At 38.5% G+C, this 26,451-nt stretch overlaps 1 protein-coding gene across 1 annotated transcript; it reads right to left on the reverse strand.

Moving 5' to 3' along the window:
• Nucleotides 1-1,263: 1,263 nt before the first annotated feature.
• LOC117421009 (coiled-coil domain-containing protein 68-like) lies at nt 1,264-25,247 on the reverse strand. The gene is made up of 11 exons (XM_034034850.3): nt 24,976-25,247; nt 23,495-23,626; nt 22,583-22,666; nt 19,436-19,585; nt 18,972-19,097; nt 18,452-18,568; nt 14,097-14,182; nt 9,702-9,807; nt 9,304-9,387; nt 4,348-4,424; nt 1,264-1,960 (listed from the first exon to the last, which is right to left on the reverse strand). Exons 1-11 carry the CDS (start codon nt 24,976-24,978, stop codon nt 1,828-1,830), a joined length of 1,098 nt encoding a protein of 365 aa, XP_033890741.1. The 5' UTR covers nt 24,979-25,247; the 3' UTR covers nt 1,264-1,827.
• Nucleotides 25,248-26,451: the final 1,204 nt, after the last annotated feature.

The following is a 26,451-nucleotide window of genomic DNA, read 5'->3' on the forward strand; positions in this document are numbered from 1 at the left end:
GAAGGTGCTGATGCCACCACTGCACATCAAATTGGGCCTTATGAAACAATTTGTCAGAGCTCTAGATAAGGAGTCGGCAGCCTTCAAGTACCTTCAAGACTTCTTCCCTAAGCTGTCTGAGGCAAAGGTCAAATCCGGTGTCTTCGTCGGACCACAGATTAAGAAGATCCTGGAGTGCAATGAATTCCCCAAGAAGCTCACTAGTAAGGAGAAAGCGGCTTGGAACAGCTTTGTCGCAGTGGTTTGGGGCTTCCTGGGCAATCACAAGGCCGAAAACTATGTGGAGCTGGTTGAGACTCTGGTGAAGAACTACGGCACAATGGGCTGTAGGATGTCCCTCAAAGTCCATATCCTTGATGCTCATCTTGATAAATTCAAGGAGAACATGGGAGCGTACTCGGAGGAGCAAGGCGAGCGCTTCCACAGGATATACTGGACTTTGAACGCCGCTACCAAGGACAGTATAACGAGAACATGATGGGAGACTACATTTGGGGGCTGATTCGTGAAAGTGATTTACAGTATAATTGTAAATCTCGAAAAACTACTCACTTCTAAATCTTTTGTAGTCATTTTTGTATTAATTTAGTATAAATACATGTTAATTTGGATTCATATGTTGTTTTTTTCTGACTTTATGTGAACGAAAAGACACAAATTCGCCTGTTTTCTCATTGGAAATAGGTACATTTCAAAATATCACTGTCCTGGTCACAAAAGCAAAGTTTGTGGGGAATAATAGCCATTTTCTATACTTTTGAGGCATAAGCAATTAGGAAATAACACTTACTACCCAGGAACCAAAAAAAAAAAAAATATTTGTTACACGGTGAATCAGTCCAAAACAAAGTGGGGGTGGATTATCTGTTGCCCATTTGAAAACACAAGCATGACCCATGGGATTGCTCTATAAAATTAAGATATGATTATTGCGGAGCTCAATGGTATATATGTGTAAGTAAGGCATCTGACTGGGGTAAAATAGGGAACAAATGCCCCCCACCCCATTTACAGTATGTGTTTGTCCCAGATCTTGTTTGAGGGTAGTGTGCTATGATGGACAAAATTGTTTCAATATTATTGCACTTTCAATGTTGTAGCAATTATGTATTGTTGCACATACATCTATACACACACACAGAGAGGCATGAACAGAATTGGGTATTGAATCAAGGTTTTATTTATCATACTTTAAACCAGGATACACCTTTTTTAATATATATATATATATATATATATATATATATATATATATATATATATTGAATATACTTTGAATTATAGTGAATCCATTGCAGTTTGGACTGTTTCTAGAACCAAGGAGAAAATATCATCTTCTCTTTAAGAACATACTCACTGTGTTCATTTTGCACATTTAAAGCTTGAACATCTGAATCAACAGCACTGCCTGAAACATTAAATGAAGTTATGGCTCAGCACAACATTGTTTCATTTTCATTTCTGCACCTACCACCTGTTTGTCTTGATTTTCCTAGCATCAGTACAACATGCATATGTGAATATTTATTTAAAATACAAATAAACTTCAGCATCCTGGCTTTTGCAGTAGGTTGTAACTACTGGTATGTTTATTATACAGACTGGGCCAAAAGCCACACAATATAGGGAGCAAATTCTCAAATTTTCATTCTTGTACAATGAATGTACTGCTCTAATACTGAACAGGATTAGAGATCTCTTAAAGGGCAGTTCTTATGACTGGACTGAAGAATTGTGTTTTCTCTCTTGGAAATCAGCCCAGATGTTCAGATGATATGTTTCTCTTTCTACCACGTTGTAAATGAAAAGTCAACCAGCTGGAAATGACTATTCCTTTACCAAGCAGCTGCTGTTTTTGCATTCGCAGGTAGTGCCACTGGACTGAAGTCCATATGAAGTTCTTGAGTGTGAGACAGTTGTGAGCCTTGGCAGGGGAAACTTCCTTTTCAGTGGAAGTGAGCTGAAATAAACATTAAAAAACATTGTAATGATATGTATATACCCTTATATAGAGGAGTAAGACATAAACAGAAAGTCAAGACTTTGATAGACAGATGGGTCATTCCACGAATAGAGGACATTTAGATTTTGAGAAGTTGATTTTCTTTTACGTTATTTTCCAACTTTTTAACATCCTGTCAGAAAAAGGACATGTTAAACTTTCAGAAAAAGGTATCGTGCCATCTCAGGATGTTAAATTATCTTAATTAAGAGCAATTTATCAATTCATGTTCTGTATGTAATGTCAACCCTGTTACAGACATTTACATAATAGTTTGAAATTGATTTCAATACATATGTATGATAAGTCTAGCATTTTGTTATACATAAACTGTCCCTTGTTACACTGAGTTTATTTGCAAAATATGAATATTAAAAAAAAACAAAAAAACATTTTTTCTAATGATTAAGCCAAAAAAATTAAATTTTGCACATCAAAGCACTGACTTTTTTTTTTTTTTTAAGTTATAAATGACAGGAGAATTACACCCCAGTTTTCAGGTTGGATCATTGCTCTCTACTTTATTCACAAATACAAACAAGTACATGTGTTATTATTTGTCAAATCCTACAATTTCAATAAAATCTTTACAAGTAACAGGGTTGACAACAGTAACAGGGTTGACAGGGACAAAATAGGTTAGTTCTCTTATAGTTTGGTTCTAATTTAATATTTTCAACTTTTTATAGGCAGGGACCTAAGGTAACAGACACAAGGAGGACAAGAGATCAAGTGAAAAAAAAATATTAAAAAACATTGCTTAAACATAACACCAAAGGCATAATATTCATAAGTTCTATGTTCTAAAACCCCTTAAAAACTTTTAAACTGTTATTTAATTCATAAAAATCATTAAACTCTTTAACAACTTCAAACTGTTATTTGTACTTTTAATAGTTTTGGCAAATGATCATAAAAACAAAATCATAAAGTTACCGGAGTCACATTTAAGCTCATAAAGTCACCAGTCAGTCTTTAAGTCACCACATGGCCTAATATATTCAGATGAACTACTCTGGAAAAAGATCTACCCAACAAGCTCAGACCATATGTCTCTCTGAATTTCAACATGGCGCGCAGTGACCGGCAGGGGAGGTGGAATTAAGCGAACGATCTTATCAAACATGTACCATATCATATCCTCTCGAGCTGGCCAGATTGTATATAGTATACACTAACTATTTTGTGTAATTTGCATTTACATGTATTTATGTCAACCCTGTTACTCTGGAAAAGTAACATGGTTGACGGTAACATGGTTGACGGTAACATGGTTGACGTTTAAGGCTAAGGTTGGCCATTACTCACCATGTGGTGAAGGTAATGGGAGCACATGTTGTGCATTAAGAAAGGGATCACATTATTGTATTGGTCATATTTTAAACGTAATAAAATGTCATGGTTTTCTACATAAATTGAGGGTAACAGGGATGACGTGGTATGTTCGTCCCCTTGTGTCAAACATATAAAACATTTTTAAAAATTGTCTAAAAGAGGAGCAACATACTTGTTTGTGCACCATGGTCTTCCTGGTGGGCAAATGATGTTACTTCCTTAGAATCACATGACTTGAGGAACAGAGGAACAGTACTATTTTTTTATAGGGGAGTTTCATCATAGTAACAGGGTTGACAGTGGATTGAGGGACACGAATAAATTGCATTTTTTTTTTATTACAGATTAATTAATACAAAAAGATATGTATCTGAACGGTAAGAAGACAATGTGGACTTTATAATATTGGTGAGATTTTGAGAACATGTTTGGATTTTATGGGTTATATGCTTAATAGAAGTTGAAAGATCATGATTGGGGACATGGCAGAATGCTGATCTTCTTAGACATAAAAGTGTTTTTAATACATAAAAAACAACTTGGATGACTGACATTGTGCTTTATTATTAGAAAAACACACATATAATCACATATAAACAGCAGATAAGTTTAGTTTAATGTTATTTCAAAACTTTTCAAAAATATGTTAGAGGGACACAAAATGTCCTCTATTCGTGGAATGACCCAGATGCTGGCAGGTGCTACTGTATTCAGGACTGGAACTGGAGGCAGTAATCAACGAGGACTGGTCAAGTATAACTCCAGAACAATCTAAATACCTTGCAGACTTGTAACATTGAATCAGTACTGAACAAGTTGCCCATGGTAACAGTGATAGGTATTGCTATTTGTTCAACCCCTGTACTTTATGTTGTATGTGTTCTGCATCCATAAAACAATTAAATACAAAAACACACAACACAGTATTGACGAGTAGTTTCATTTTGTGGCGGAGACTGACTAAATACTGCTGTATTTTATCAACCTGAAAAGAAAAGAATTAAACTTACTTGACTGATACTGCAGTTGAAGCTACCTCAGGGTGCTGGCTGGACCAGAAATCCACCTTGTACTTCAGTTCTTTATTCTGGAAAATAAACCATGCCGTCAAACTGTTATGCATCTTTCATTCTTTCTTTTTTTGTGGAATTCTTTCTCCCTGTTGCTTTTGCTTATTATTGAGTCTTGGGATTATATTTTGTAACTCTGCCATGATCCCAGCCATTAAGAAACCCTGTGTGTGGCCTATTAGGGATGATTAGGGTTCTGTGTGAGTACTGGGACTGGATAGCGTTTGGTCTGCTTTTGTCTCTTCCCTTGCACTTCCCTTTTTATTTTGAAGTATGTTTGCAAGTACCCAATATTATCTTGCAAAAAATGCTTAGTTTCTACAAAAAAGAATGGAACTCAATTGGCAAAACATATTAATGAGACTTTTTTGAAGGAGACCTATGGACAAATATCTTTTTTTTTTTTCTTTTTTTTTTTTTTTAAACAACTCTGCATTGTACCTGTATTACTTTTGGTAGCCACTGAAGCAAAACCAGGTCATGTCACCCTGCTTACTAAGCAAGGGACATGCTAGATTGTACAAGGCAGCTTTGACATGAGGGAAAAAAACAATTAACAAAAACACTGAAGCGATCACAACTGACCCACTAGGCATCATTTGGATTTCAGAATCGCCCCAATCTACAGGGAGGTCAGCAGAGTTCTCTGCAGTGTGGAAGGTCAGGTGTTCACATGAATCTCTTATGCATTCGCTGGGGCTCCCAGTCTTTACTAGAAGATTGTCAGTCTAAAGATATGCTATTAGGTGCTCATATCTTTAAGCATCAACATGCTCACAATAACAAAAACTTCCTTAAAACGGTAATGAATCTGCGGTTTTATCATCAACTCAAAAAACTACCTTTTTTTTCTCTAATTATGTACAGGCGCAGACGAAAGTATGGGAAACCTACATATACCATAAGTACTGGAACCCTACATAAACCCTTATACCATAATTCAAGGCAACAGATTAAGGACAAGCATTTACAGTAGAAAACGTTAATGACAAAAAGCAGAATACACAATTTCTTGTAGTTTACCATCAATCTTTATAAAAAAAACGCACTCCTTTTGCTTTTATTCCAACTTTTAGACGTTTATGATCATTTTTAATCAGTATGTTACTTGTTGGTGAAATCTGGGCCCATTTTGATCCTTCAGCTCAAATAGATTGGATACACAATGCTTGGCTAAAGCATTTTTCAGATCAGTCCAAAGCATTTCTATTGGATTGAGATCTGATGATTGCGAAGGCCATTCCAGAACTTTATCTTCGTTTTCTTCAAGAATTCCAGAGTTGACAATTCTTCTGCCTGCTGTACCTGTAATTTTCTTTGGACATCCACTTCTTTCAGCATTTCAGTTGATATGTTCTGTGGTACTTATTGATTATTGCTCTGTTTGATTATTGATTTTGGTATTCCATATTTCTTTGATGCTGGTCTGTAGCCATTTCCTTTGTTGTAGTTTGCTGCGATTGCTTTTCTCAAACAGGAATCCAACTCCTTTGTCTTGACCATCATCTGCTGTGTTGCCAAAATGTTCTTCAACAGATGTTGGAAACAATTCTCTCTTTTTCTGACTATAGTGCAGCTTAATTATTGTGTTATGGTTTTCAATCAATTAATATATATTTTTTAATTAGTTCTATAACATTTTTTACACTGTTAATGTAAAGGTCGCAATACTTTTGTCATCCACAAATATTTGAAATTCAAAGTGATTTTTTTTTTTTTTTTTTAATGTTTTGTTAAACTACCAGAAATTGTGTATTTTGCTTTTTGTTTTATTAAAATGTGTTTAAAGTTTAGTAAATGCTTGTCCTTAATCTATTACCTTGAATCATGGTATAATAAAGCGTAGGGCGCCAATACTTTTGTCTGCGACTGTAGGTGAACATTTATGAATATTTTCCTAAAACTTTTCTCAGCGTAAGGATACCTGACAAATCATTCCAAAGTTGTTGTGTGTTTTTTTTTTTTTTTTTTTAAATAAAATAATGAGAATCGTTTTCTAATATTCATAGTGTCCTTTCAATGAAGGCTGTACCGTGTGGTAGTTGACCTTGATTTTCGTTCGAGCCCTCACCATCGGCTTGGGACGCATAACTCCCGTTGCAGTCAACTACCACACCACAGCAGAGCCTTCATTGATTTGCACTATCGCTTACGTATATGCCTTAAACCTTGTCTTGGATTTTATATTCTGATTGGGTGCCCAGTAATAGGCCAATACATGTTTATTCCAATTCCCAACGCTTAGGTGGTGAACAGCTTTATTCTGCTGGAATCTGAATTGAATCATGACAGGGCTGTGGGAAACACAGCCCCTACTGGAACCTGTCAGTACTTCTGTACAATGTTAATTTTTAATTTCATCTGCTGTAGAGAGGAAGTGTTGTAGATAAATGGGCCACATTTCAGTATTCCTGTATTAACTTGCTCTTTTTAAGGGGCTTCGTTTTCTGTGTCACAGCTGTCCTGAGTTTGTCACAGATACCAAGACAGATTGAATTCAAAAGGAATCCAAGAAGGCAGAACTGTTGTTATTTACAGAACCAACTCATAAGGCATGAAGTAGAGTGCCGAAATTTTTTTTGAAAATGAAGCAGAGTTGGCTGACAAAATACATTTAGTAAGAAAAAATGTAAGTGAAGATTTTTTTTTTTTTTTAGTTTGCAGTGTGAAAAATATTTCAGAGTGATAATTCTTCTGCCAATAAAAATGTGTCCTTGTATCACATATGCAATACAGCTATTTCATTTGACCTGGAACTTGCTTTTCTGACTCAAGGTTAATGTTTTTAGATCAGTAACATGGTAAACATTTTAGATCCACCGCTAACCCTACAACATACAGTGCCTTGCGAAAGTATTTGGCCCCCTTGAACTTTGCGACCTTTTGCCACATTTCAGGCTTCAAACATAAAGATATGAAACTGTAATTTTTTGTGATGAATCAACAACAAGTGGGACACAATCATGAAGTGGAACGAAATTTATTGGATATTTCAAACTTTTTTAACAAATAAAAAACTGAAAAATTGGGCGTGCAAAATTATTCAGCCCCTTTACTTTCAGTGCAGCAAACTCTCTCCAGAAGTTCAGTGAGGATCTCTGAATGATCCAATGTTGACCTAAATGACTAATGATGATAAATAGAATCCACCTGTGTGTAATCAAGTCTCCGTATAAATGCACCTGCACTGTGATAGTCTCAGAGGTCCGTTTAAAGCGCAGAGAGCATCATGAAGAACAAGGAACACGCCAGGCAGGTCCGAGATACTGTTGTGGAGAAGTTTAAAGCCGGATTTGGATACAAAAAGATTTCCCAAGCTTTAAACATCCCAAGGAGCACTGTGCAAGCGATAATATTGAAACGGAAGGAGTATCAGACCACTGCAAATCTACCAAGACCTGGCCGTCCCTCTAAACTTTCAGCTCATACAAGGAGAAGACTGATCAGAGATGCAGCCAAGAGGCCCATGATCACTCTGGATGAACTGCAGAGATCTACAGCTGAGGTGGGAGACTCTGTCCATAGGACAACAATCAGTCGTATACTGCACAAATCTGGCCTTTATGGAAGAGTGGCAAGAAGAAAGCCATTTCTTAAAGATATCCATAAAAAGTGTCGTTTACAGTTTGCCACAAGCCACCTGGGAGACACACCAAACATGTGGAAGAAGGTGCTCTGGTCAGATGAAACCAAAATCGAACTTTTTGGCAACAATGCAAAACGTTATGTTTGGCGTAAAAGCAACACAGCTCATCACCCTGAACACACCATCCCCACTGTCAAACATGGTGGTGGCAGCATCATGGTTTGGGCCTGCTTTTCTTCAGCAGGGACAGGGAAGATGGTTAAAATTGATGGGAAGATGGATGGAGCCAAATACAGGACCATTCTGGAAGAAAACCTGATGGAGTCTGCAAAAGACCTGAGACTGGGACGGAGATTTGTCTTCCAACAAGACAATGATCCAAAACATAAAGCAAAATCTACAATGGAATGGTTCACAAATAAACATATCTAGGTGTTAGAATGGCCAAGTCAAAGTCCAGACCTGAATCCAATCGAGAATCTGTGGAAAGAACTGAAAACTGCTGTTCACAAATGCTCTCCATCCAACCTCACTGAGCTCGAGCTGTTTTGCAAGGAGGAATGGGCAAAAATTTCAGTCTCTCGATGTGCAAAACCGATAGAGACATACCCCAAGCGACTTACAGCTGTAATCGCAGCAAAAGGTGGCGCTACAAAGTATTAACTTAAGGGAGCTGAATAATTTTGCACGCCCAATTTTTCAGTTTTTTATTTGTTAAAAAAGTTTGAAATATCCAATAAATTTCGTTCCACTTCATGATTGTGTCCCACTTGTTGTTGATTCTTCACAAAAAATTACAGTTTCATATCTTTATGTTTGAAGCCTGAAATGTGGCAAAAGGTTGCAAAGTTCAAGGGGGCCGAATACTTTCGCAAGGCACTGTATTTACAAAGAATTACTTTCAGAAACATCAACAGTTAAGTATTTTTAGAAAATAAGAAATGTACAATTCATCCTAAAGAGAAGTTCAGTCAGTATGGGCCAGATGCATTCCCTTCTAGTTTCTCTAACTTCATTTGCAGTACATGATTTGAGGATGGCAGTTATTGTACAATTAAACTGAGGTGAAAGGAATTTAGGTGGCACAAAGATCATTATAGACATTGCAGGTTTTAAATCCAGATCACAAGTAAAATGGGTTTGGTGGACTGGACTCCTATGTCCTAGTCAGGATTAGCAATCACAAAGCCATCACACAATTTTGTCACAATTGACGTTCCCTTTCGAGAGAGATATGAGAAGGCAGAAGCTAAGTTTCCTCAGTTTACACACCTCCAGAAATGTTTGTATATTCAAATGTTCATTCTCACCTGTGCTTCTGCCGAGAGAAGTCTTTCATGCAGGCTCCATATAACTTTATCTTGACCTGACAGCTCTCTCTTTAATTGCTCAATCTGTCATAAACAAATGAGAAAAAAACGTGTAGTTTAGTCTTCTGTGCATTCATCACAACCAGACATCTTGTTACCTGTCATGTTTGTTTAAATTCCTAAACAGTATTTGTTTCCCCTTCTTCAAATTACAAATATTAAAATAAACTAAATGACGCAGTCTTTTTCAATGTCTTCTTTAGTTTCCCCTTGTTGACAACCTGTTTGCTACAAAGCCCTGTTGGGATCACAATCCTACTACTTTATGTTGCAGTCGTTATCAATGACATGAGCAAACTAGATAATTAGCCAGAAAGAGAACTGAAAAAAGCACACACTTGCTGTATGGAACTCCGCAGTTTTCTGTTCTGGCTGAGAACAATGTCATCAAGATGGGACATTTTCTCCCGAAGAACAGCTGCTTCCATTTGGCAAGCCCTTAAGCTGAAATATAAATGTGATGCAAAACATAAGAAGTAAGTTTTACTGTACCCTACAGCATAACCTAGCCAGGTGGCTTAAATTATAATACTGCAATTATTTATGACCTGCATTTAATTTCTTTGTTCTGTTATGCTTGACATCTGAATTTGACACTCAAGCCATGGACATATGTCCTATGTATTCTGTGTAAATCTTTATTGTTTAAGCTTAGAACATGATTTGCCATGTTTACTAACTATTCCAGCAAAAATTGCTTTTAGACAAGACTCACATCTGATCTTTTGAGGTAAGGTGGGGGAGCACAACAGTGTTTCAAAGGCTTCGGTGTACAATGCTTCAGCCAGTCGGATTTTTGTAATATCTTGAGTCCATCGGTTTTCCGGTGTTAAAGGAGTTGTGTAAAATAGTTGACCTTGAGTATTATTATTATTTTTTTTAAACTAGGGAGGGATGCTCAGGAAATGTTTTTATGCCATAGATTGGGCATTAATTCAACAACACAGGGAGGATCACATCATCAGTTTGGTTTTTAAAAATGGTGATCGACACAACAGAATAATGAGAGGATTGATCACTGTCTCTATGAAGATGAATTGAAGGAACTATATAATTTTTAGAACTTCTCTAATTCCTCAAAACCGGCCAGACGCAAGGCAAGTGTAACTGCCAAAACATCTACGGGCTTCAGTGCACAGTGAAACAATAACAATGATATGCTCCTCCACCTCATTCCAGTTAATCAGCTTATTATGATCTTATTTGGCAAGATTCTCACAGCTTTTTCAGAAAAAACACAGTGGATAAAGTAACCACACCAGAAACAAACAACAGCATTTAATTTGAGGGGCTTGTAAGAAGTCTTAGTTGTTTTAAAAACTGTAATTGTTATTTTTCCCATTAAAGGACAAATTGTGCTCACAAGGATTTGTAAATAGCTTTTACAACTGCTTTTTTATAAAGAACACACAGTAGATAAATATAGTAAATAAATTTCAGGAAAATTAAGATGATATAAATGATCCCATTAACCTAACACAAGGTAACAGCATTTTATTGGCCACATGTGTTGAGTGTACAAAACATACACTGTAAGGGAGCAATCACAGCAGCTCTAATATGTGTTCAGTCCATCGAACAATCAGCCTATTAACTGAAAATCATAATACCAGCAGCACCCCATGCTGCCCTGTTTATACAATGCATTGATATCCATGCATGCTTCTCATTTTGCTAGACTGGGATTATATTCAATAGAGACTGCAGACAATTGGCTTTATCTATTCCACACAAGTAATTTTGTGTGTGGAGGGAACAGGTGACAAAACTCAGCTGGACAGCTTGTCCCCTCACACACAGCTCCATTAGAATGAAATAATCTTCCTGATCAGATCAAGGCTCCCCTGACATCCAAGATCTTTAATCATAGACACTGAAATTGCATAACTGACTTGATGTTCATTCTCTTCATTATAAACCTAAACAATGTGATTGGAAATTATTCAGTCAAAATTTGATTCTGTAATTAGTGGCAGTCTGTAAGGTTTGAGATGCTAGTTATAATTATGTGATGTGTAAAGAAGGGGACAGTTTCCAGGTGAAATAACCAGAAGCAAGGTCTGCAGACCGAGATTTCTTAATTCCTGTCTAGTACAATATATCATGCTTTAAAATGAAAATATATGTTTGCTAAAAATATATATATATATATTTTCAAAACTATGCATTTTATATCTAATTAAGTGAATGTATTTACATGGTGTGGATAATCTATGGAATTATTTGATTTGCTATACATTTGTACACAATCATGTTAAACGTAATATTATTATTCCTTTGTTTACCACCATTTATTTTTTTAAAATAAATTTCAATGAGCTGTTGTATATTAAATGTCCAGGAGATGGGGATGATGTATAGGGTAACATAGGGTAAATCTTTCAAATTTTCAAAATATTTTTCGCTCGCCAGCAGATATAATAGGAAACCAAAAAACAATTTCCGCATGTCTTATCTCATATCAGTGATTTATCACTGGAATCAAAAATGGACTGTGTCTTGTTGTTACCTGTGAAATGGGGTAAATAGTTTATATGCAAATAGCTATGAATTTATCAGGCCTGGAGTCTGATTCTATCTACAAGATTATCTAGTTATTATATGATGCAGCATCTTATAAGGTCTATAAGCACAACTATTGTCTCAGTTCAAATGCAAGACACCACCCACTGAAGACCAGTGTAAATATTACTACTGGATCAGTTGTAACACTGGGATCACAGACTTACCAGCACAGATCACGCAGCACTTATAAGGCCCTATTCACAAAGCTGCAAATTATAAACAAGCTTGCTCCAACCTACGTTTTTCTTGGACTACCAAAATACAATAATAAACCACTCACCTTCTGGAGTACTTACGTGTTCACTAAACACCGTGGAGCCTTTTAATTATACTACAGGTTTCGACACTTTCAGTTTGGGTTGTTTTTGACCAGTTGAGCTGAATTGCCGTATTGAGTACACCGTGTAACAATTTTTAATTTTTTTTGGTTCCTGGGTAGTAAGTGTTATTTCCTAATTGCTTATGCCTCAAAAGTATAGAAAATGGCTATTATTCCCCACAAACTTTGCTTTTGTGACCAGGACAGTGATATTTTGAAATTTACCTATTTCCAATGAGAAAACAGGCGAATTTGTGTCTTTTCGTTCACATAAAGTCAGAAAAAAACAACATATGAATCCAAATTAACATGTATTTATACTAAAGTACTACAAAAATGACTACAAAAGATTTAGAAGTGAGTAGTTTTTTGAGATTTACGATTATACTGTAAATCACTTTCACGAATCAGCCCCCAAATGTAGTCTCCCATCATGTTCTCGTTATACTGTCCTTCATTGACAGCTCATCCAGGAGCCTCAAAGCCGTGCTGCTCCATAATGGTAACAAGTACCCGTCTCTTCCCCTGGCTCACTTGGTGCACCTCAAAGAGGATTACAAGAGCATCAAGACCTTGCTGGACGCCTTGAAGTATGATGAGTACGGCTGGGACTCCCGGAAGGTGCTGATGCCACCACTGCACATCAAATTGGGCCTTATGAAACAATTTGTCAGAGCTCTAGATAAGGAGTCGGCAGCCTTCAAGCAGCTTCAAGACTTCTTCCCTAAGCTGTCTGAGGCAAAGGTCAAAGCCGGTGTCTTCGTCGGACCACAGATAAAGAAGATCCTGGAGTGCAATGAATTCCCCAAGAAGCTCACTAGTAAGGAGAAAGCGGCTTGGAACAGCTTTGTCGCAGTGGTTTGGGGCTTCCTGGGCAATCACAAGGCCGAAAACTATGTGGAACTGGTTGAGACTCTGGTGAAGAACTACAGCACAATGGGCTGTAGGATGCCCCTCAAAGTCCATATCCTTGATGCTCATCTTGATAAGGAGAACATGGGAGCGTACTCGGAGGAGCAAGGCGAGCGCTTCCACCAGGATATACTGGACTTTGAACGCCGCTACCAAGGACAGTATAACGAGAACATGATGGGAGACTACATTTGGGGGCTGATTCGTGAAAGTGATTTACAGTATAATCGTAAATCTCGAAAAACTACTCACTTCTAAATCTTTTGTAGTCATTTTTGTGTTACATAGTGGTATCAAAGCTCCTGCAACCCATTGCACAATTAACAAGTTACCTGATGCTTCAATAAATAACCCGAGTCATTTCAAAAATAAATAGTTACACTAAAAGGTGAGTGATTTATTACAGTAGCTTGTGAGCCCCTGAAAAATAATCGTTGACAAGGAACAAGCTTGATAAAACTGTTGTAGACTGTATTTAAATAATCAAAAATGGTCTAGAACCGTTTAATTAGTATTACACTATATTTTATTCATAACACCACAAAAACATTCTTCAAGCCTTGGTGAACATGGTCATCACTGTTCTAATCCTAGTCTTGGATGTGCAGGCTACAAGAAGCAACTTATTGTGAAAAGCTGTTGCCCCAGGGATTGAAAAAGAGACTGACAGTGGGCAATAAAGCCGCAGGCTGAGAGCTTTATTGCTCACTGGAGGTCACCTTTTCAACCCAAGGGCAATAGTTATCCACTATAAGCTGAAAACTGCAGTCAAGATTGGCTAAATTATTTAACTTAGATAAATCTGTGATGATGATTTTGTTTATTCTGGGGTGGCTTCAGAGAGCACAATTAACCACTCAACAATAGATTGTTTTTTGGGCATATCACAAACTATTTTTGGTCATATGACCCAGCATACTACTACATATTATTATACCTTTTAATATCATCTGGATGGTTATGTGAAATTGACAGCATCTCTTTTTCAATGAATTTGTTTCTCTCCGTCAACACTTTCTTTTCCTGTAACACAATACAGTATATAATATTACAAAGCAGCTAGTAAACCACTGACAGAATTTAGTTTTTAATTTTCAATACAAGTGAATGGCAGAGGCACCTTGAATCAACAGACACCTGTCTTAAGCAGCCACACATGTTTAGTTCCTTTGGTTCATACTTCACTGTATTTGCTTTATGTGAAGGCATGGGTTTTGACATCTAAACTGAAGTGAACCTCCCAATGAGCACAACTGTAAGACTGATGTGTTTTGCAGAATGTCTGAAAGTGTCGCTTCAACTTCAATATTTAATTTGCTCTACATTTTAATTGCTCATTAAGTAGTGCTGATTCCCTTTCAAGTATGAAATGTAACCTTTTCCGAATGGGTATTTACCTCCTAAAACCCCTGAACTGAATACTTTAAACCAAAGCTGCTCTTTGAGTCTGTGATGCAGTCATGACCCCGCCCCCGAGGGATCAAAAGTACTGCAGTCACAGATCTCGGCACCATTTTTCCAGTACATCCCCATCCCCAGTGGTAAAGTTCTCCCTCTCGGTAGATCTCATATCGCTAATCAAGAGGGCCACTGCAACCTTGCAAGTGCCCTGACCATAGCAAGGGAAACAAGGCACCCCATTTTTGATGAGGAACCTACCGCCTCTCCCTTAACACCCCCAGTTCACCCAGATTTCTTGTACGAGATCCAAACCTGGCACCATCTGGCAACAGCTCCTGCTGTTTCCCGTACGATGGATGCCATGTACAGGGTACATGATGCGGAAAAGCTGGGCCTGGCCCATTTTCTGCCATCTGAGGCTTCCATTGCTGCCTTGGTCCAGGCGCCTAATTTGGTGCTGCTATCCAAGGACGCCGCCTGCCCTAACAATCAGTGCTGGGTTTCTGAGGTAATCCTCAATAAGGCCTATGTAGCCGGGCCATTCTCCGCACTGCTAAAGAATTACAACAGCATCCTGTTAGCCTACCAGTCGCATTTGCTGTAGTCCCTCTCCAAAAACCTCAGGCCCTCACCACAACAGCTGGACGAGCTGCTCCGGTTGTCAAAACTTAAGGCAGAAAGAACGGACAGAAACCTGGCTGCGCTGGTAGCCGCCTGCAGCCAGCTTTGGCATTCCCAAGCACGGGTGCTTGACGGGGAAAAAGCACTCCAGGGCATACGTTTGGTCCTGCGGTGGATGAGATGCTGCAATGCTCTCACTGCGCGTGGGAATCCTCTAAGGAGCTGGTTCACCTGCTTCCCAAGCGACCATCTCCGGCATGTAAACCAGCGGCAAACTGGCGCCCTAGGTCCCAGCAGCCCCAAAAACCTGCACAACAAGCTGTGTCCGCTGCCAAAGGCGATGGTCGGGGCCGGCCTGCTAGCTGCAGAGGCCATAATAGGTTCTGCCACCCTGCGCACATGGCATCAGTGCACCACAGACATCTGGGTGCTTTCTTTTTTTTTAGATATTTTTTTTAATTTAGTCGTTGCCAATTATTTTTATTATTTTCTCCCAATTTGGAATGGCCAATTATTTTTAGGCTCAGCTCACTGCTACCACCCCTGCGCTGACTCGGGAGGGCGAAGACGAACACACACTGTCCTCTGAAGTGTGTGCCGTCATCCGAAAGCTTTTTTTCACACTGCGGACTCATCATGCAGCCACCCAAGAGCTACAGCGTCGGAGGACAACACAGCTCTCAGACAGCTTACAGGAAAGCCCGCAGGCGCACGGCCAGACTACAGGGGTCGATGGTGCGCGGTGAGCCGAGGACACCCTCGCCGATCTAACCTTCCCCCCCTCCCCGGGCGGTGCTCGGCCAATTGAGCGCCTCCCCCTGGAAGCTCCCGTCCTCGGTTGGCAAAGGAATAGCCTGGACTCAAACTCACGACGTCCAAACTATAGGGCACATCCTGCACTCCACACGGAGCGCCTTTACAATTCAAGCACAGTCCCAGTCCCTTTCGGGGCATGACTACAATATCAGTCACAGACCCACAAGACGCCACTGCGGTGTCTCAGGAGGTGGCAGCTCTGCTGCAAAAATCGGCTATTTGCATAATAGACCTCCTCGAGGTGGAGGAAGGATTCTACTCCTAGTGCTAAAGCGGGATGGTGGTCTCGACTTCAGACAGGTCAACCTGTATCTGTCGGACGAGGTCCAAAATATTGACAATGCAATGGCTGTTGCAGTCAGTCAGGCCAGGTGACTGGTTTACCACGGTGGACCTCCAAGACGCCTATTTCCACATCCCCAAAAAAACAGCAGATAGGAAGTACCTGCACAGAAAGTTCCTGCACAGGAAGTACCTTTGCCTTCCAGGGAACCACGTACGAGTTCCATGTTCTGCCATTTAGCCTCTCCCTAGCTCCATGTACCTTCTTGAAGTACATGGAAGCTATTTTGGCCCTATTGAGACTCAAAGGCATCAGAGTACTCAACTATCTGGATGACTGGCTAATCTGTGCCATGTCTCCAGCACAGGCAAAGGCCCATAAGGAACTCATCACCGGCCACCTCCAACGGTTGTGCCTTACGGTGAATCATGCAAAGAGCCAGCTGACACCTTCTCAGACAGCCTCCTATGTGGGAGTGTGCTTGGACTCTGAGTCCATGCTGGCCACTCTGTCGGATGGCAGAGTGCAGTGAATAGCTGCCTGCTTGGAGCTCTTTCAGCTCAACAGAGCACTAACGGTTGTGACGTTCCAGAAACTTCTGGGCCTGATGGCAGCAACTTCCCAGACCCTTCCATTGGGTCTCCTGCTTAATACACTCATGAAGAATCCATTTGAATCCCTGCATTCAGCTGCGCTAAAATGGCTATCTTTTAAAGCAGCTTTCCATCCACCTCCTTTCCAGTGACAGGGATCGACAGCTCCATATGCTCTGCCCAGTTTGGGCCCTGGCATATTATGCTGACAGGACAAAAAGTTGAAGGCAGTATGAACAATTTTTTATTTGCTATGGGACAGTCCTGTGGTCAAGCCCTGTCTAAGCAGCAGCTGTCCAAGTGGATAGCAGACACGGTCAGCACCGCCTATGAGCTGGCAAATTTGGTACTCCAGAAAAACTCACTGCCCATTTCACCAGGGGCCTTGCAACTTCGTTGACTTTATTCTAGGGTGCATCTGTCAAGGAAATATGCAATGAGGCGGTGGGGGCGGCTTCCCAACCCTTACGACACAGGCATAGAGGTGAAATTCTCCCTCAACTTTTCACCCTAGCTACTTGTTACAGGGGTTCTGAATGGTAACGCACAGGCAGCCACTTGGCTTAGCCTTGTAGCATTCCGGTCATTCTGCAATCATGCCCTTGCAACTGATTGGGTATACTCACCCATTCAGTAATAGTTACATTTCGTACTTGAAAAGAAATGTTAGGTTATTATCATAACCCTGGTTCCCTGAAACAGAAATGTAACAATTAACCTGCAAGGTCGCTGCGTACATTATTCGCAACAGGGTTGAAGGAAAAATGACGCTGAGATCTCTGACTGCAGTACTTTTGATCCCTCTGGGGCGTCACAGGCTTAAAGAGCAGCTTTGGTATAAAATATTCAGTTCAGGGGTCTTTAGGAGGTAAATACCCATTCGGTAATGGTTACATTTCTATTTCAGGGAACCAGGGTTATGAAAATAACCAAACGTTTTCTCCCTCACAGAGAAACTGTTCCCACACCTACTGACTGTGATGTCACTCTCAGTTCTGGGCTGGAGCTGAGAATCTGCCAATGTACTCCCCATTAACATGTGTCTAAATCTGTATTTCTCAGAAACACTAGGTAGGCCAAAATAAAACCCAGCGCATCAGGGAGAAAATATACAACAACAAACAGTGCATGCACAGGGTGTGTACTTGCGTATGAACTATTAAGCAATAGAGCAGGCGCACCATGACGTACTGTAATGCAAAGCAGCTGAGCCATGTACAATGTACAGTATTAAATGAAGACTTTATATGCTACCTATTTAATATCCAACTCATTATGGGTTTGAAATATTATTTATCGTTACTAATATAATCTTGTTGTTGATTCATGTGTATGTATATCATTTACCAAGCCAGCCATTACATCTTAGCGAGTTTTAAAAACAAAGGAAATTCGCCCCCCTCAAAGCAGATAGTTGGTATGTGAGTCAGTTGCCATTAGAAGAGAAGCACACACAATGTATGTTCTCCCCAGCCACAGCTTGTGTGACTTTCTAATGTAAGCTATTGTACTATGCAATGATGCCCTTGTGTGAATAGTGTCTAAGCCCCAAATGGATGACGAGAATTTTAAACTTACATTTTCCATTCTTTCTACCCGCTTTTCCAGTTCTGAGACTATGGTTTGCTTTTCTTCAAGTGTTGATGCCATCTCCATGCGTTTCCTTAAATTCTGCTCCTGCTCCTCAGTGTAAGCCTGCAGATGTGATACAAAAGAGTTTCTGATGTAACCTTCATCTGTCATGCCAGAGTAAACAAGTACTGCTACACGTTATAATATAATTCAGACAACTACAGGTCTAAGTTTCAAAACTTATGTTTAGTAAATCTCTGACAATAAAATACTTGAAACTTTAGTTTCCTAACAGTCACAATTAATTTTTTTGTGTGGAACTGTTTTGTCTGCTACAGATTTTACACCTGCCTCTCAAGAGGATGCATGATTCCCACATCACACACGTTCATGATGCTCAGTTGATGAAAGATTAGATAAAGGCAATTATTTGTTTATAACAGCTCCAGGTCACTTTTATTGGTACATCCTCAGATAACAATTGAATTCCTCAAATGCGGTAAAGATGCATGCATTCCAAGCCTACCTGGAGTATCTGTTTATCTTCCAAGTGCTTCCTCCTAACTTCCTCCAGTCGCGTTTGGTACATGTCAAACAGTTTTCTTGACGCATCTCTCAGGGCCCCAGCCCCAGCCTCACGTGATGCTTCGAGCTCCAAATGAAAACAGAACCACAGTCACTACTTTTAACAAAGGAACAGGTAAAATAACAGTTGTTCGAGAGGCAGTATGGATGTGGAACAAAAGAGAATTATACGGCAAAGTGACGGATTAAAATGCTGAGAGTAAAAGTGTTTGGTGCATATGGTCTTCAAAGGAGAAAACGTAATATAAGCAATTTGTTTGTTTCTGAGCTGTGTTGCTGTACATTATCATGGCTTTGAAAATATGTCTCTCTGTGTCATGTACTAATGTAAAGCACTACGTGACATGTGACATGAGCATCTGCAATACATAAGGCCTGGAGAGCAGCTAAATCAAGCAGCCATACCCTGATTTCTAGTTCCTGGTTCTCCAAGTTGATGTGATAGAGCTGACGGTCCTTTTCTTTGATATCTTCTAAGATCTGATGATATCTGGAGTAGAAGCTGGTGGCTCTTGTCTCAGAGTCACTTGAATTCCATGGGGTTTGATTCCGTACCTAACATTTAAGGGAAATGCGTGATGTGCTTGGAACACGAATAAAGCTTCAGGTTCATAAATCAATAATCAGGTTAGCACAAAAAATGATACCATTGATTATACAAATCACAGATTGCCTCAGATAATCAGTATCAGTGTTTGGGGAATTGCAGTACATGGATAATAATAATTTATTGAATTTAAAAAGCACCTTGGTAGAAGTCTGAAATATCACAGTCATCTTATCACAGTCATCTTGTATTCTGCCCATAGTTTTAAGAGAATCAGTAAGAAATACAACATAAAAATGTCTTGCATCTACCAGGGACTGTTGTGTGGGGATGGTCAATGGTTACACTCTGGTGTACCAGCTGAACATAGAGATGAAACACGTTTGAGAGCTCTGAGTTTGAAAAAGTAAATCAGGATGTGATGACTGAAATGATATACAAGGCGATTCTAAACAGGTTTAGAAAATAGATCAGAGATTTCCATTAACTTGATTGGTCAATACTAAATAAGATTGCATTTAACTTGTTCTTTAAGATAAAAACACACTTGTGGCACCCCTGTGCACAAGTAAGATTGCTTCCTTAACCAACTCCATAGAACCATGCAACAGAAATACAATTGAAATCTGCATTGTACATCACTATATGATTTTATGACAGTATGTTATTGATTATAATGAGGGGCATACATTCCAGTTAAGTAGGCATTCTCATCACAAAAATGAATTGAGACAGTGTAAAGTAGATGTTCCATCAAGCATTAACTGAGAGGGCATTTTCCCCTGCTGTAATGGACGGATAATTGTAGTACCAGATGATTTAGCATTACCTGTCTACTATTATAACTTCATTGTATGGATAATCAGTGCATCTGACCATTTATGGAAACACAGCCATCATAAATTTAAATATTGTATTATTTAGTTCACAAAGCCAAGGGGTTTTATTACTGTAAGTACTTTTGTAAATGAAATGTTGTAGTTTTCTGATTTGATCAGAAATACAAATACTGACTAATCCCCATGCATAGATCTGATTAGTAGAAAATAAATGTTTGAGTTGAGTTGGCATGGGTGTTTCTTTGCGATTCAAAAGCTTAATCACTTCTTTCATATCATTAGCCTGAGTCAGACAACAGAGTTAGCAGTAACACTTTAAAATAAGAGTATATGTAATTATGTATGAAAACATTGTTTTTTCAGTTGAATTTATATTGAGCTACTGTGAACAACAATTCATAATGAATTGTCACTTATTTTAAATTGTAACCTGATGGTAGGGTAATAAGTGAGGACCACATGAATTCTGTCATCTGCATGTAGTTTACTGTTATTATATAAATCATCCTTTCTGTTTATATTTGAAATGCGGGATTTAGCTTCAATGATGATTTGTTCTGGAAAACCACAATTCCCCAGTAAATCTTCACAAGAGTTCACAAGATGTCATCAGTTTATCTGAGATACAGCTTAGGTGTGTTTCCATTGTATTGCTGTAAAAATCTGTTTTCAACTGATCCCATAAAAAGGCAGGTATATGATGGTCCCATTTTAGATCCCATGCTGACACCATTTACTTGAGTGTAACAAATTCCATTAAAAGAAAAACAATTCAAAGCTCAGCCAGTCTCAGAAGGATATCTGTTGGGGGCTCTTTCACTATCTCTTCATCATGGAAGTGTTTAAATGCAATTAATCCTTCACTGATGGGGATAACGGTACAGATGGTTTAAATGTAAATTATACATTGTAAAAAAGAATAGGATTAGCAGTGATTGAACAAGGGGTTTGCCTGTCTGTATAGGCTAGAGGAAGCCTGTGGGGACAGACATGAAAGGTATTGTGATACTTTTATGTTACTGGTAAATGGCTTAGCCATCCAATTTATAGTTAGGATGTTAAATTTAGTTTGGTTTGGTTATTTTGTGTTTTGGATGAAAATAAATTCACAGGCACTGTCCTGTTTTTCAACATATCTATTTGGAGTAATTATACACAAGAAAGACAAAGGTCCCAAAGTGTGGCAAAGGTCCCAAAGTGTGGGAAAGTAATTACACACGGTACACTGGAAGTGCTCTTTAAACGCTGTGGCGTAAGTTTATTAGCAAACTGAGTTCAAAAACAAACAAAACACAAAACAAAACCTAGGCCTTCTTTGGGCACTAACTAAACAGGTTAACGGTAGTCCTATCTAACACAGGGCAGGGTAAGGCTATTCCCCTGTTTAAACCAATTCCACAAATAACCCAACCAAATCACCATCCAGCACTTTCACTGTCAAAACCTGTACCTTTGTTTGTTTATCAGAAAATCCTTCTTTGTCCAACACACTATTCCACTATTCCACTATTCCACTATTCCACTAATCCACTATTCCACTATTCCACTATTCCACTATTCCACTATTCCGTTTTCTCCTATCTCTCCACTTCAAACCCTATCACCAAACACACAAACAGTGACCTTTTTATTCCCCAACTTGATCAGTTGCATCTGATCAGCATTTACCCATTAATTATTCAATCAACCGATTGTTACCTTTGCTATGATGAAGTGTATGTGGCTAACACCAGGGTCCTAAAGCCTCCATATTAATGTTCGGCACATACACATCATCACTATATAGTGACTTTCTTATAATAGCTATTCCTAATTTTCCTAATTTGGGTACCATATGTCTTAGGTGAGCTTCCATTATTCACACAGATGTCCTTAAATTTGGCAAGAAATGTGTTAGGAACTGACTTTATAATTACCCTATATATTCTTCCTTAGTCTCCCACACACTTTAGATAGTTGCTGTGTAATAAACACACTCATTAGAAACTACCGTCTGTCACTAATCTCAGCATGACAGATAGGCTCTTCATAGCTGTAAGAACATAACAGCAACACACTGTTGAAGATTTAAAAAACCCTGGAGGATTAACACTGCTCTGTGTAGATTAACACTGCTCTGTATAGATTAATACAGCAGAATGGATACACTGTCGGAGTATACATTACCTCATCACCTGATGTCTGTCTTCTACAACCATCACAGTCATCTCCAAATACCTGCGTTCGTACTTTCTCCAGTGTAGAGCGTATCTTAAAGGCAAGGATTCTTTTTTTTAATTACATGTTCAGACATCTCTTCAAAAAATTACAATTTGATCTCTATAAGCGAAACAGATTCTGAAATGTTTTATTTTAACCCTCTAATACAACGCTAAAACAGTCTTATATTCAGCATGCATGTATTTGAGGGAATACTGCCAGGCCAGACTAAAGTTACTGCAGTTAACCCAGGTGCTTGTCTCCCAAACAGTGCCGTGAAATCTTTAGAGTACGTAGCTAGATCATCCAAAGTGTCTTTATAGAAGTAAAGGCCATCTAGTTTTATTTTGTATCAATGGCAATACACAGCTGAGCATAAGATGGTGCTGATGCTTAATCCTATAAAGTCACTTTAGCTCAGGGGTTCTCAAACTCAGTCCGGGGTCTGCTGGTTTTCATTCCAACCGAGCTCTCAATTACTTAACTAGACCCTTAATTGAACTGATCATTTGTTTAATTAGACCTATTTACTTGTGTTCAGCTCTTAAACAGTTGCAGTTCAAGTTACTTATCAAATGTTACAGCTAACTTGAAACATGCAACTGTTCAAGAGCTGAAAACAAATAAAAAGGTCTAATTAAGCAAATTATCAATTCAATTAAGGGTCTGTTTAAGTAACTGAGAGCTAGGTTGGAATTAAAACCAGCAGCCACAGGAGGTCCCCAGGACTGAGTTTGAGAAGCCCTGCTTGATCTTGCCTACATTACATATGTCTATGGCTGGCAACGAGAACTAAAGAGTAGCTCCGGAACGCATAGTCAAAGCAACTCAACGCAGACTTGTTAAAAAATGAAAGCATTTTTGCTTAAGTTACCTCACCTTTTTAATGTACTCTGTTTCCTCTCTGAACTGTGAGGCACTGAAGCCATAAAACAGAACAGATCGATCCTCCTCAGGATCTTCTCTTGTCACTACATCATATCCGATTTTTGTCAGTGTGGTCACGGCAGTCTGTGTGCAGTGGAGGAGCACATTGAATGCATTAATAAAAAAAGACATTTTCATATTTTGTCAATTGTATAAACCAATACACACTGTAGGGTGCTACTGCATTAGGGCCATTTTTTTTTTTAAATCCTATGTTATTGCTGATAATGCTATGGTCTGCTAAATGACTGCTAAATTTTATTCAGGGTAGTACAATAATTATAATGGTATCCAAATTATTCATATTTTTCATACACTTGGGCCACAGCCACAATAATACCATTATTTTTTAGTCTTACTCCATAGAACATTTCATTCACATCTTCACAAATAGCTAAAAATGCTATTTCTTTTGTCACAGGACTGATTGATTTAAAAAAAATATATATCATATGTAATAAAAATGGGACAGAGGAAATGAAAAATAGTGCTGTTTAGAGAATGGACCAAAAGTGCTTAGACTGTGACACTGTGGAACTGCACTACTCACTCAAGCCAATTTCTGGCCTATGACTCAAACGTGTACTGTGCAGTTTGTCTACAAAAAACATTGTTTTCTATTTTTTAAAGGAATGTTTTTACACTTTTTATTTGTCAATATTATTTAATTAAAAGCAACAATTTTAGATAGGTCAAAGCTGTGTTATACAGAAACAGATATAATAACAAGTTATAAACGGATAAATTCAAGTACAATGTATTAAAATAAAACACATTTATTTAACGACAACATAAAGCACTTATTTTTGTTTTAGGTTATTTGCATTTGGAAGAAGAATTTCTCTGGCTGAAAGAAAACTATATGGAAACACATTCAACCCAATAGTACTACCAAAATAGAGTGAGAAAAAAAGTGAGACTTATTTTTTTCATGGAAACTGCCCTATTGAGAAAATGTTCTCATTTACTGGATAACTACATTGATCCCTCTAAATTACAAATGTAAAACATTAAGAAATGCTAGGGTGAAGAGTGAATTCTCCTTGTGAAGTTACTTAACAGTAAAAATAGTGAAACCATATTTTGTATAACAGGGTGTAGCCCAGAGGTTAATGCTGGGGACTGACTAAGCCAGGTGATCCTGCAGCTGTCAGTCTACCACTGTAACTGTAACCTTATGCCTCCGCTGCACCCCTACTACATGAATAGTTACATTTAGATGGCAAAATACCTGGAACTTACATCTGTATTTTTGAATAGAAGTAACTATAAAGGACCTACCTGAATTCTGAACAGTTTCATCAATTTGTTTAGGGTATTACAGTATATGAAACGTGAAAGTGTCCACCTAGTATCCATATTGATGCTTTTTACCATACTGTACAATTCTTATATTCATAACAGTAAACAAGAGGGTGAAAAACTCCACTTACCATTGTTGTAAAGGGCTATGCTTTTGAAAAAAAAAGGTTTTCCTTCAAGGCCGCTGGCAGAGTGGGTCTTCACATCCTTGTAATCCAGTTAAAAGGAAGGAGTTAAAATGCTAAAAGCTCAGACAAAGGCCACACAACAGTCACTGATAAGGCATGCAGCACTTTGACACGCCAAAGTCTGCTCTCGGCTTTCACTTCCTACTTGTTCAGAATCCAGAGCTCATGTTACTTTATGGAGATGACTGGCAGGGAAGGCAGTTTCTACTGTATTCCTTGTATGCGTTCAGAGTTTTGAAGACAAAATGTGTTTGACATTTGGTTTACATTTTTAACATAAAAGCCCCCGCACGTATTGCAAATTATGTAATTATACCTTAGGTGTGGCTCTAACTACCCGTTTCTAGGTTAATCATTACTTAATGCAGCCTAGCAACCAGTTGGGGCTTTTACATTATCATATTTTCTCTTTCTAACTTTGCATAAAAGGGTAGAAATAAAGTACACAGTTTATATTAGGAAGTTGATTACAAATTACAGCATAAAGCAACAGTATAAGGCACAAAGGACTTTTTATTTCTAACAAATGAATAATGTACGTCTTTTGCTAGGCGTCTATGCTGATAACAATAGCCTTGTATTCTTTTACGGAACTGAGTTGTTTCACTTGTTTACATTGTGGCAGTGGAGGCATATTTCTTTCTGTCAGGTGTCTCACGCAAGAGACAGACAGCCTGGTTTATAAGGCTCACTTCTCAATAATAAGTATAGGACTAAGGTAAATATTTGGGGAAAGGGTGTGGAATTAAAGTATTTATTTTCAGAAACAGACTTGAAAATGGTTTTGTAGTTTTATGAGACAAGCCAAATGAAGGGATGAAAGGCAGATGTGTGATGAAAGAAGCAGAAGGTTCCATGGCTACACCCTTGGATTTTGATGGGTCTTGATCACAGTGAATATATTCCAATTAATATATGGGCTCTTTGTTTAGGGCACTCTTCAATGGGGACACAGAGAGTTACCTGTGTGGTCATCTGACATCGCGGCATATATTAATTATTTTTTGTTTTGTTGGGGCAGACTTTAAATTATAGTACAGTATCGAGATGTTTGGTTCTAGGATCAAGTTGACAGGTGTTTTTCTCCTTTAAAAAATAGGAGTTAATTGAAGACTCAGTGTGCACCCTTTGTATAGTTAACTGAGAATTCTTTAAATGTCATTGTTAGAACACTATCTCTGCCTAATACTAGTAGGTATGCAGTGGAATACAAATTATGACTGGTCTGTACAATTGTTGTACATGTTAGACTCCAGGTCCATACCTTCCAAAGTCTATCATTATAAATTGCTAGGTTGTATGATTAATCGACTATTAATATCAAGGTCAGAATGCTAAAAGGTCAAATTAAATGTTATATTTAATATGAATTATTGTTGACTGTTTATTATACAGCTTTGATATTTACCTTCATGTGCA

Source organism: Acipenser ruthenus, chromosome 1 (genome assembly GCF_902713425.1).
Source record: "Acipenser ruthenus chromosome 1, fAciRut3.2 maternal haplotype, whole genome shotgun sequence".
In the NCBI taxonomy this organism is placed as follows: domain Eukaryota; kingdom Metazoa; phylum Chordata; class Actinopteri; order Acipenseriformes; family Acipenseridae; genus Acipenser; species Acipenser ruthenus.